At 37.3% G+C, this 13,607-nt stretch overlaps 1 protein-coding gene across 2 annotated transcripts in view; it reads right to left on the bottom strand.

Moving 5' to 3' along the window:
• Positions 1-13,607, bottom strand: part of SH3RF1 (SH3 domain containing ring finger 1) — a 96,223-nt gene that overhangs the window by 41,654 nt on the left and 40,962 nt on the right. For both annotated transcript variants that reach the window (XM_072862733.1, XM_072862734.1), the window contains exon 3: positions 273-548. In XM_072862733.1, the coding sequence (XP_072718834.1) occupies positions 273-548 (276 nt within the window). The remainder of the gene's footprint in view (positions 1-272; positions 549-13,607) is intronic.

Raw genomic sequence — 13,607 nt, 5'->3', positions numbered from 1 at the left:
GTTATTTCTCATAAATTAAGAACATTACTACTGCAATTATGAAAAATTGCATTCTCAAAAATAAAACCTCAGAGAAATTAGATATAATTTAGGAAGAGAAGGAAGGCAAAACTAATCTACATAGGAGAAATACCTGCAGAATTACTTGCCCTTTTTGTATTTGTGCAGCTCCATTTAAAAAAATGCAGACAAGACTACAGAACAGTCTTATTATTTCTTATCCAAGTAAATGACATTATTAAAAGAAAATAATAATTTTATTCTGTTTTTACCTTTGCAAATGGTAAACAGTCTTTATCTGCTTCCTTGTCTTTCACTTCAAAGTCATAAAGTGCTTTGCACTGAGGCGGAGGTTGAGGTAAAGGTTTAATAATCTGAACAAAATTGGTAGGAAAAAAGCCATGGATGCCATTGACTTCTCCATGATACCAATTTTCATCCACCTGTCGACGCAAAATGATGATGTCTCCTTTACTGAATTTAAGATCTCCAGGTTCTTTTCCCTCGTAGTTATACAATGCTTTGGCACATGGTAACTGAGGTACACCCTAAAAAAGAAAAAAATAATCACTAGAATTAGATGAGTATTACTAAATAGAATTTACATTACATTCTTTGGGAGACTATGAATGAAACTGAAATTGCAAAGTGAAATTATACACAATAAAATTATTTTATTGGAATGATTCTACTGATTTTACCCAAATGTGTAGGAAGAGCTTCAGTTCTATACAGTCTTAACATCCCCCTAAATTTCATTATGATTTTCAGTAATGCTACAACGTTGGTAGACACAAGAGAGGCAAAAAACCTAATAGTTTAACCCTCATATACTAATTCACTAAGCTTAAACATTAAAAAAAAAAAAAAAAAAAAAAAACAACAAACACCAAACCAACAAAACAAAACAAAAAAACCCCCAACTGGAAAGTATCCTGACCACCTGAGAGATCTGATAGAAAAATGCTGCAAGAAAATACAGCACTATAATAACAGATTTGCTATAAGACCTTTAAGGCATGTTTTCTGCTTGACTTTCTTATTATTTTCCTCACCTTATTTTTTTCACAGGCACAGAATGCTAAGGACGAGGACATAAGGGAGGTGTTTTCCAGCTTGAAAAATAAATTGCACTTTATTAAAGTTGAGATATTTCATCCTGGAACAACCCTTTAAATGCCATTATTTATTTTAAAACACAGCTAAAAAGAATTACTGGAAAAAAATCTGTTGAAGGTGTGTATCCTTGGGTTTTCTTCACTAGATTCCTCCATAATATCTGAAAACTATAGGTCATTGGTGCTGCTCTTGAACACATGTCAGAAGGATTACAATATAATGCTGTGTCATCCTCCCTTATATACGCTGCAGGTATTATTTTTTAGTTGCTCAGTCTGTGCCTCCACATTTTGCAAGAGTGAGCCATAAAACTCTACAACTCTAGTATTAGGGCTACTGCCTTCAAAACTCTTTTCTCTCCAACTTTAAATATCTAGAGGGGAGCTCACCCCCTTACTGATGCAAACAGCAGTAACCTGCATTACTAAGTCTTTCCATAGCAAAGACAGCATTTATAGTCAAGTAGAGCACAGCATTTCACATCTTTAATGCTATCCCTTATGGAAAAGGCACATTTTAATGAAATTCAATGCTGGCGGTATTATTCACCACATCTACCCCATGGTATGTCTCTCCTCTCAAGTCTTCTACCAGCTCAGATTGTAAATTGGAGTTGCACTTGCAATATCTCAAGAGGTACACACACAATGCAAGGAAATTCTCAGAAGGAATTATCACTTTGAGTCTGTCTCATTGGTCAGAAGACAGAGTGCTTGATAATTTATTTCACATTTAACACTTAAAATTTTGTCTTTCAATATAATCCAATTTGTTTGGACATCTTTAATTTTTGCATATGATTTTATAAACAGATTAATAATTTCATGAATGGATAAATAATATCTTAAAGATTAGCTTATTTAATAATTTTCTTTCTATACCAAACAATCAAAGGAGACCCATATGTATATACATAAGTACAGATGAGCATGATTTACATATGAATACAGGAAGATCACAGTTCATTCTATTGCATCTGGGATGGGTACTAAAACTATTAGCAGGAACCATGCAATTGTTCGCAAAAACTGGCAATCTTCAGACTGAAGCAAACAATATTTTTCTTATGATCACACTTAACTGCATCAGTGCAGAATGTAAACACCACTGGCATACTCTGTATAAACCTGGATAGGGAAAAAGACTAAGACATCAACTAGAGAATTTGTGGGTCCCAACTGATTGAGGGGGAAATTCATGGCGACAACAGAAGAATTAAAAAATATTGTATGTATGTACTTTTTAGTCCTATGTGCTCCCCGCAGAGTAAACGGACAGAATGAAGGAAGCAGTCAGTGTACATGTAAGGCCAAGTGCAGAGAGAGAACTGGAGGGGAGAGGGCAGGTTGGCAGCAAAAAGAAACACACCTCTACACAAGAGAGGAAACACTGCTTGCTTATCCATTTCCATCCCAATAACAAACAAACTAACCAAAAAAATTACAGCCCTTTTGTGATTACAAGCCAAAGAATTACTTGGTAGAAAAAGGGCCCCAGGCAATTATGGCTACTAGAAGACATACGCATCTCTTGCACTGGAGGGAATAGCTGGAGTTCTCCCAGGAATCACCCTGTTGTCCCGGGGGGAAAGCTTTCTATGTCCCCCTACTGAGGAAGAGCTTTAAGATTAGCTGTGTGTATAAAATACAGTTGGAAAAAAGTATCATTTCAAAAACAAACAAAACCAAAACAAACCAGGAGTGCCAGCACAGCAGATCATGTCCAAGTGATCAAACTCATCAATTAGTCATCATTTAACTGTTAGAACTCGATACTGCATTTATGCAGTTTATCACAAAGCCTCCCATGAACCAACCTTCACTCAAACGTACAAGCATCTGTTCATATTTTACAGGAAGCTCCTTTCCCAGTGTATAGGCTGAGTTTCTGCAAAGCTTGTTTCCCACGTTAAATGAATATGGTTCCAGTCCGTAATTTCAAACGGGGCAAAGTTCAAGAAAACACACACTTAGTTTTCAGTCAGACTGCCAGGGATTAAAGAGAAACGGTTAAACGACTCGGAAGAGAATTAAAGCGGATGCCTTCTCCTTCGGTCCCAGGGGGAGGATGAAGTGAGAAGGAGCGGGTGCGATGGGGAGCGCCATTCTCAGGGGTATGGTATCAAGGGCCCTCGAGCACCATCTTCACATTCCTCCTCCTCTGAGCAACCTGGGAGCCGCGGCTCATGGCCGCTGCCTTCCGGGCTGCTGCGGTTAGCAGCCTTGGGCAGGTTCGGCCCCCCTTCTGCCCCTCCGGCTGTTCACCAGGAGGGAAGGCCATGAGGATACTCTGAGCCGGAGTTCACATTTCACTCTGTGTCTCTCACTTGGCTAAACATGAAAGGAAGGCTTTGGAAGAAAAACTTTGCAGCCTACCCTTAGGTTTACAGCTGCCATTTACCCTGCCAACTCTTTGAGAAAGCAACAAAAAAAAACCCAGACGAAAACCATTTTAGGAAATTAAAATATAAAACTCAGAAAGACTCCACACAAAATAGGTTTCTTAGAATTATCACCTCAGTCCTTATGCAAAATCCTTATGCAAATATATTTGAACTTCTAATGGTACTGCTGATATACAAACTGCTTAAATTCATTTCTAGCTAAGGCATGGATATACATACATTTCACATGCCAGATTCCTTTCAAGAAAATAAAATTAATAATATACGATGGCATCAAAACAAATGGCTTAACAAGAATATGAAAAAATGCATATGCATTCATATATATGAGACTCGGGTCCCTCAGATTTCTTCTCCCAACCCAGATATTTTGCCTTAGAAACCTACAGAATTCACTTACAATTTTCCTCTTTGGATTTATACTTTGTCTTCAGTCACCTTATTTTGAACTTTACTCTTATTTTTTTAACGGACAATACGCAATTGCATGTATTTTTCGTGAGCTTAAGCCAAGAGAAACTTACGCCTGCACAGAAACACAAGATCTGCTTTCCTTTTAAAGAGGAGTTTCTGTGGCAGAAGCCCAAATGTAAATATGCTTACACTGGCATAAAACAGTGTTCATTGTATAACTTTCTGCACTTGGAGAACTGACATAAGCTAAAGTAGCAAAATAGTAAATCCCCTCCCAAGGAAATGAATGGAACAGATACTGGGTCATCTGCGTCTCTTTACTTCCAAGCCTCCCCGGCTGTGGTACTGCTGGTTGTCACTTTTCCAAGCAAGCAAGGCATTCCCTGTTCTCTGGCTGTGAGACTGGGATGTGGCCTGGGCTTCCCTGTGAACCAGCTGAATTTACCCAGAATATCTATGCCGTTTTTACCTGTTTGAGGTTCTCAGACACTGAGCATCTTCAAGAGGCCAGGAAGTCTTCTTGTTACAGTACTGTTTATGTTAGTAGTAGGACAGACAAAAAAGATTTCTGAAATTGTCTTCGTGCACAACCAAAGCCCTATCAGCCTCCAAAAAAGCTGGCCTGCTTGGGCACCTCAGCAGCAGTTTTTATGCCTAGCTTTCCGAAATAACTTCTGCCTTTCTTTACAGAAAATCTAAAAACTGGAAGTCACTATCATTTTGGTCCATGTTATAAGAGGATCTTTAATAATCATCAGTTATTTGCAATTTTCGTACAACTAAAGACCAAAAAATGATTTTTCTTCATCTATCTTTTTATTTTCTTTCCATGCAGTTCCTAAATCAAACCAACAGCCACATTAATAACCAGGACAAGATGAGAAACTATGATGAAAAATCTCCAATTACACAGCAATTGTAAGTACAGTAAGTCTAGTGCTACAGAGGTGCTTTTATCAGTCTAACTCTTTTTTCCCCAAAGAACCAGTATTGTAAGACATACTTAGTTGCCAGTAAAAGTTGCCTTTACATAAGGAAAGGCGCTTGTTAATATGCTGCAGCCAACTTGTTTGCAAAGCAGATTTGGGTCAAATGAGTTCTTTACGTGTACGTTCTCCAGTAGGTACAGGTATACCCAAGATTCCCTCTTCAAACTCCTAGTCATGCAAACCTTTTGAACTACAATATTGCTTCTTTTAATCTTCTAGTCCATTCTCTTTCATATTGTTGCCTTCTTGACTCAAATCTTTCAAATGCATCCTTTTTATTACTTTTTTTAATGTGTATTTTTGCTTTCTTGCCTTCTTTGACCTTTACCAAGCTGTCCATTCCTACATGCAAGAACATCCCATTTTGCACCTATAGTTTTTTCATGTCTCTTTCATCTTGCTGGCTCCAATACCTGTTTTCAAGTCTTAACTTAAAGCCATCGGATCTGTCTAGTTCCATTTTCTTTGTTTCAGTCTCCTTTCTTCTTTCCATACCTGCATTCAAATTTTCACATATTTTGAGACACAGAGGTTATAATACTTCACTGAAGACCTTCTTAAACTGCTTATATTACAAGATGCATTTCCTTCAGTAGGATTTCCTTCTAAAGGAAGGAAACATGCTCCCTATGTTAAGCTATAGGTAAACTGCTTTCACCTGAACAAATTAAATACTGTTTTGCAGAACACACCAACCAATTTGAAACGAAGTCTCCCCATTTCTTTTTGAGTTCCAGAACACAAAGTGTCTCCATAAGCCAAGAAGAATGTTAAAAGCTGTCTCCCCAAGTTTATTTTTCTCAGCTAAGAAACAATACAAACGAGGTCAGATTTGCTCGAAGAAAGGCTAATTCAAGCATTATTAATCTGTATCTGACACTAAATTGTTAGTGGAATCAATTTTACATACTTCTACCATCAGAACTATCTTGGAAGACTGCAGAGGTCATCAGTGCAAATGAAATTATTTCTACTTAAAGCACCTCTGAGGTTCCTGCTAGCTGAATGATAAAAATGTAAGGTATTTTTATGTCAGGAGGCTGTATCAAGTTGCCAGTATGCTGTAATAACCATAAAAACAAACCTTTGGTATCATCTGATATGAATTACTATTGCTCTACTGAATACAGTAAAACAGTACTTTTTATATGACAGTTCACTAGATTAAGGAGGTGAGCAATGTCAATGTTGTCAATTCATTTCTAGTTTCTAATGATATAGTTGTACTAAATCTCATTTTTCTCAGCACACATAAAATAAGTAACCAAACATCTGACTTAAAACAGTAAAAAATTTGTAGTTGTTTTGAAATGCCATATTCAAATATGGTTAGTTGCAGCTTGGTACAGTTTCTGATTTCATTAAAAGTAGGAGAAGTTGTGCATCGAGAGGAAACTAGCTAGCCAGGTTACCCTGATTAAAGAGACCAGGTTTGAAACCCATCTGTGTGTAACTGAACCATGACCTACATAACAATAATCATTTTGAAGAAAGATTACTTTAGGAAAAAAATAGGATGCAGGATGAAAAACACAATCAAGCCAACATGTTTGTTATACTTTTGGAAAAGCTGAACAACTGCAATCAATAAATATTTTAGGCTCTTCATAAATGAAAAAAATGCAATGATATTTTTTCAATTATTTAATTTGACCATCAAGTTAAAATTTATTTAGTAGACCTGCAAAACTTCTCTGCTACTAGCTAACTATTCCAGAATATGGTAAATTTTCTCTAATGCCTGTTCATGATAACTAACACTAGCACTAGCTCTAGATGCAATAGTGTGTGACATATCAGAATATTCTTTATTAATTTCCAGGTTTCAGCCATCTAATGCAAGTGGAAATGCCAAGCACTCCTAGAGCCCTTTGCCTGACTGACTCTTTCGAGGACTTTATCAGTTACCTTTGCTCTTGTGGTAACTTGCAGAACAACTTCACAGCACAGGCTCAGAGAAACCCTACCTTTTGTAATAGAAGGGTAGCTCCTCTCCTCATGTAAACAATTTTTATGTGTTATTTTGAGGTAAACTATCAGTGACCTACTTAAAGTAGCCAGTTTATGAAAGTCCTTTTTGCTTCCTCTGTCTTAACAGCTTTTAGAAGAAAACATTTTGGCATTTTTTCTTGTCTGATGTCAAGAAATAAATATAAGGTTGTTTAATATAAGTATGAGCAACTCTCTCCCACAAAGTTGTTTTGAAATTAAAAGCTGGAATACAGGAGAATGAAAGGAATTTAAAAATGTTGCCTTAAGGCCTAAGCAATCAGACTAATAATATGGAAGGTTAGAAAGGGACATTTACAAAGCTTTCCAAAGGCACTTAGCCCAGTCCCTTTCTGTGCAATACCTGTGGTTTTGAGAACTTTTTTTCAAATGAAAAAACGAGTATCTTAAGAATGCCACCTTCTTTCCTTTGCCTGTCTGAAATGCAAAGTTCTCAGCTACTTACTTCTCCAAAGTTTGTTAAGTAAAGAAAATTTGGAACACTTTCCACTGAACTAAGCTCTCAAAATAACCAAACAAGTAAGAAAAAAATAGGAAAACATGGAGAGGAGAAAATAATTATAACCTGCACACTGCATGTCCCCAAATATTTCAATTGTATGCACTTGACAGGTTAAAGATTGTTTCTTTCCATGGGAAAAAAAAAAAAAAAAAAGAAGAAGCGTGAGGAAACTGCTGTACACAGGAAAAACTGAGAAGGTAACTTTCAAGATGCAGAAATTCCCATTGATTTTGAAAAGGAAAGCCAGTGCATATCAGACAATTTCATTCCAAGTCTTTAAAAACCTTTTGATTGTTTACTACAAAACCATTTTGCTTTGAAAAAAACAGATCCTTGTAAGAATGTAAACAAAACTTTAAAGTGTGCACTATGTAGAGCTAAGATGTTTATATAAAATAGTTCTTTCCAAATGCAACGATTTGATTTAAAGATCTGCTCTTATAAGCTATTATACCAACTTTTCATAACTATTCGCTCCCCATCCAAAATCTGTTATGGGAATGTGACGACTTTACTGTGCCAATACAGATTCTTAAATATCACTTGCTTTTTCTCCTTGTTTGTTGTATGAACATAAAATCACAAAACACTAACTACAGAAGAGGCAAAAAACCCCCTCTGAAAACTACCAAAATACAGACCACGTCTGAGTGTTAAATCCTCTCCCTAAATTCATTCTTACCTGGCTATTGTGTAGCCTTCCCTTTTCACTCTTCATTTTTGTTTCCACATAAACTGGAAATTACACATCTTTGGCATCCTTTTGCTGCTGCCTAAGTTCATACTTATCCTTCTAATACAGTTATCTGGAATTTACTCTCCCTGTCAAAAGCCATATACACAATTGCTTAAACAGCCAAACAATTAATTCCGAAGCAAGACGTGTGCCATTCTGAGCTCCAAGTCCAGATTAAATAGAAACTTTCATGTAAACTCAGAATACTCTTCTTTCCCATTGGCTTAACAGGAGGCAGCTAGAGATGCCACAGACCTTCGTATACCCTTCCGCAAACAAATAACTCATCAATAACTGCAACTGTTATAATTCGAAATCTGTCCTACTAACTGAACCGCCATCTAACCTTATAATAACTTTTATCAGTCACCAGAAAAAAAAAAATTAATTCAACAAAACATTCACAAAACAACATCTTGCTGTCATCTATATAGTCAGTATGGCAGACATACTGTACATGACAGCTAGTGAGAATTTCTGCAGCGTATGTAGCAGTTAACAAAGAAATAGGGACACAGTCAACAGCAATCTTGGAGAAAGGAACCACCTTGCAACGCTAAGAAACATCTCCCTTCTTTTGTTTAATACAGTCTCTTTTTTTTTTTTAAAATACATTAACACAAAACCTCACTGAATTAGAAAGAAATAAAAGGGAGTCTACATAACCCCATAGGGTATTGCTAACACCTAGAAAAGATTCTATTATTAATGTGGTACCACTAGGTTATGCTCTGCTGGAGTAGTGGTAAGAAACAAATAGAAGTATCTATGTTGTCTACCAGTCTTAACATGGCTAATCAGGACACATATCTTCTCTTTCATTTTTGCATTAAACATAAGCCATCAATATTGGAAAACTAGATCTATTTTACTGACCACATTTAGAATTCTCTCACAAATCTGCACTTTGTAACACCGCTTTACAAATCACTTTTCAAAACACTTTCTGTTTGCTCACTTTAAAAAAAAGTTAATATACGTAATGCAGAAGATTGGAACATTTGGTTTATCAACGAAGCACTGGAACACAGGAGGCCCTGTGCCTGCTTCAGGGAGCTGATATTTTAACACAAGTATCAAAAGCTCCAGAGGGTTTATCAACAATGTAAAAATTTAAGAGTAATGCTCTGTATTGTTCTAAAGGTTTTTACACTTTAAAAATGAACATAAGCAAGCTTCCCTCACTGTGGTGTGAAAATGAATATGTTTACTTGTTGCACCAAAAAAGAAGGAGAGGGAATTCCAGGCGAGAAGACAGATTGAAAAAAATTGAAAATAATAAATGAGAAATGAGATTGCCAAGAGCAAACTCTTACTGCGCTTTGAAGGTGAGGAGTTTGAACATGATACAGAAGGAGCAAAGCCAGCAAATGACTCTGAACAAGGGAGTGACTCGGTAAGATTACTCCTGGTGAGATCAGCATGAAGAAACGTTCCTTTAATCTCTCAAATAATTTGCTGCCAAAAATTAGGCAATGGGAAAACACAGAGTTGCAAATGAAGAGGTTGCTGCATTTTTTTATGAAAGCCTATCAAGGCTGACAGGCGTGACTTTTTATCTGAGCATGCTTTGCTTTCCATTATGATCAAGTGTTAATGTATTCCCCACTAAACAGTGCAAGGTCTAAAATTAAAATGACCCTGTCAATGAGATTTAAAAAAAAGAGAATAACCACACACAGCTCTCCTACCTGAATTTGATTTTTAAAATCTGAGATAGCATCTGACATCCCACTACCTGCTGATAAAGTGTTTTTAGGTTTATTTTCCATCACTTCCACTATTTCATAAATGTTCAGGTGCTTGTCCAACCTTCTGGATGAACGTGACATCACTGGCACACATCCTTCTCAGGTATTCCCTGCAAACTCTTGTTGCCAGGAGCTGGAGGGACTTTCGCTAAGCTTGATTTGGGACTGGTACCATGTCCTCCTTCTCCTGAATCCCCCTTACTCCCTTGAAATTCTTTTGGAATCAATTTAATTCCTTTAATATCCTGACTTCAAAGAGCTCCTTGCCTATTGCGGAAAAGAAAAGGCGCTAATTTTAGCTGTCACTGTACTATACACAAATACACATCCACTGCATGCACAGAGTAAATGACAAACTCCATTTGCTATTTATTTTTACTTATCCTTTAAATTTTTCATGCCTCAAAGCTTCCTGGAATATAGATTTTTTCTTCCAAAACATTTTTATGGTACTCTACTTGAAGCAGCTGTTCGGCCTTTTGAAAAGGCAACTAATCCTAGCTGAAATTATGCATTTTTTTGCAAGATAAATGTTCCTTTACGTTCTTTACTACAACAAAAGAGCTGAGTGAGCCAGAAGAATGTTAGGCTAACATTTATCGCTTGTGCAGTGACAAGCTGGAGTTTGCACCTCCTGGTTATTTCAGCCAGACTGTAAAAGTAGACAAACAGCCTGGCGCAAATGAGAACAGGCTTGAACCCATAATGCCTACGGAGAGTACTATGCTTCACATTTCATATTGCTCAAATTAATATATTTTAGCATAAAAGCATTAGTGTATAAAACAGAACAATTCCACACGTCTTGAGTTTACTGAGTCTGAATTGGTACATAGATATTCCCTAGCCATACCTTGCATCACCACGCTCTCCTCTGCTGTCACTGTACCTTTGCAAGCCCTTCCCGCCAGCCTCCATAACCTCCCTGGCCTCCTTTCTGCCTGAGCTTTGCCTTTCTTAATGCCATACCTCCATGCTCAGAGCTTCTAAATTCCTCCAGCATCATCCATCCCCTCTTCCACCTTCCCTAGACTTCCTTTCGGCAAGGGAGCTCAGTGAGGAGCCCCTCGCTCAGCTGGCCCAGCCTTACTGCAAGCCCACCCCACTGCCTCCCACCTCCAGCTGCCCCTGACCCTGCAGATGAACTGGCTCTCCTGGGGTCTGACATTACTCTGCTCCTTAACTGGCAAACAAATTTCCAGCAATATGTGACTACCTCTCTGTAAAGTAGTGCAGAAAACCATATTCCACCTGTTTATGTTAATTAGCCCCTTACTCCATTAAGAGTTGTCACTGGGTTTAGGTGGCAGCTAATACTTAAGCAAGGTAGTCAAACTCAGTTACTCCAGCAGATCTTGGCCAAGTTTTCTCCCAGGTTGCCCAGCTCTAGACTGTCCTTCACTGTACAGGAGTGCTTAATTTTTACAACTATCAGCTCAAATACAGCAAAATCTCTCATTATTGTAATTCCACCATCAGAGGCAGGGAGAGTTGCAGAGGGAGTACACAAAGTAGAACTAGATATTTCAGGATAGACAGGAAAGGATTTTCCATTTTGCTTTCAAACGCAGTTGTTTGTCCCAGAGGTTTGTTTTGTTTTAAGCATGACAGGTGAACAAGGGTTAGAAATGCTAGGCAATGAGGCTTACATAGAAAGGATAACCTGTTCACCTCGCAGTATTTTACCACAGAAAAACTACCAGAACTTGGGTCCAGGGAGGCCTAGTCAGTCTGCGTTTCCTTACAGCAGTTCTGCTCCTCTAGTCCCTTTGCACTGTTGACTTTATGTTACTAGTTGGTTACAACAAACTGAATGGATTTCACTGTGTCACAGAAATTAGAAGCATTTAAACTACTTAAATGAATGGTCTTTCAGCAACTGCGTTTGCATTCACCACAGAAAGAGGAAATCTGAAAGTAACAAGTTGATCATTACTATGTTGTAACACAGATTAAATCTCTCTGTTTACAGATGACTTCATTGGGAAAACTTCCTCTATCTTTTCTGTATTTGGTAGACACTGCCTCAAAATGGTAAGCTTTGAGTATTATATGCAGAAAGCTGCTTCTTGAAAGTAGTCCTCTATTTCAAAATACACATCCTTTCTACTTCAAACAACAATTTAATAGCAATTCTATCCTGTTGTCATATGCATTTGCCTAAAAGCCTTTCGCCTCTCCAAATGTTATGAGAACTTTGTGGTTATTTTGTAAAATGACATCTGAAGTATTCTCTTGGACTTGTACCACAATTTACCAGTCTCTGTAACTATGAAAAACAAGTTTATACAAGGTTTTGGGTTTTTTTTTACTCTCAAATATTTGGAAAAGTTAAGGAAGGTAATTTTTTCCATTTGTCTATGATATAAACAAAAAAGAAACAATCCATTCTTTTATCCAATTCAATGAAAAGGACCGTTTTCCTTCCCCAACAAAGGGGGATTATTTATATTTTATACTATTAACTGTCTCGGATCTCCTCACAGTTTTCATTTATGTGTTCATGCCATAAATAAAAATACATACTTCTATATAATGATTTTAATCAAGTAGCTATACGTATGGCAAAGTTTAATAAGTAGTATATTCTTGTACATATTTTTTTCGTTTTGAAGCAGTCTTAAAGTGTATGAACTGCACTACTTTTTGATGAAACTAAAACAAAAGATGTGCTCCAACAGCGATTTACTGTTCCAACATTCCCTGGAATCAGAGTAGAGTCCGGTCAAAGTATTACCTCTGAAAAAACACAGGCTGTGGCCACCAAGTGCTCAGCACCCACTGTTTTTCTTCTATGGATCCATTCCCACTGCAGATTACTCACCAACATAGATATAGCCAAAGTTTTCCCAACCTAAAGAAGTTTTTAGTCCTCTGGTTGTAAAATGTGATACATGCCACGATCTCCATGTTTTCTTTGAAATAATTAAAACAGTTCTCACTCCAGCCAGGTTAATCCCACTAAAAGTTTATTCCATGAAAGTTAATTCCATGATATCAAGCCAGATTTTTTCCAAAACCTGCCTCCTAAGGATAGTAAAACTGCTCAGATAAAATCACTAACAAGAAGGGACTAGATATCAGAAACTCTTCTGTAGGAGATAGTAAGCTCTTCCACGGGCCTGAGCCCATGCACTTCTTGAGCAATTTTAAGGAGCCTGTAAACTTTCAGGAGCCTGTACGCTCCTAGTGCAGAAGGACCTCCTGCCTTTGAGACTTCATAGTAAGCAAATTAATAACCACCTACTTACATTAACAGGGAATGCACAGAATAATTATGTTCCACAAATAAATTCTCAAGAACAACTTAAAAGAAGTACAACTTTCTCATTTAGATAAAAAGTATTTTAATTACGTCGTTCAATAGTAATGCATTATTATAGGAAAGCACTGCTTTGGAGCCAAGAGTTAAGAATCAGATAGGATAATGAAAGGCTGACAGCTCTTTAATTCCCTCTTTTAACTATTCATGCTACTAAACTGGTTGAGATATATTTGGAAAGCAGAATTCAGTCATCCTGCTTCAGAGTTATCTGATTCAGACTCCAGCAAGGCCTGATGGAAGACAACTCTTCGAGCAGGATACTCAAATAAACTGAAACTCCACCACTTTTTGTCACCTTGGTAAGACAGCTTGCAACTTAAGGCCCACCACTACTGGAGTTGTTTTTTCTCAGCTCTT

This window comes from Ciconia boyciana, chromosome 5, assembly GCF_034638445.1.
Source record: "Ciconia boyciana chromosome 5, ASM3463844v1, whole genome shotgun sequence".
NCBI classification, from domain to species: Eukaryota; Metazoa; Chordata; class Aves; order Ciconiiformes; family Ciconiidae; genus Ciconia; species Ciconia boyciana.
This window is presented reverse-complemented; position numbering and strand designations above follow the sequence as displayed.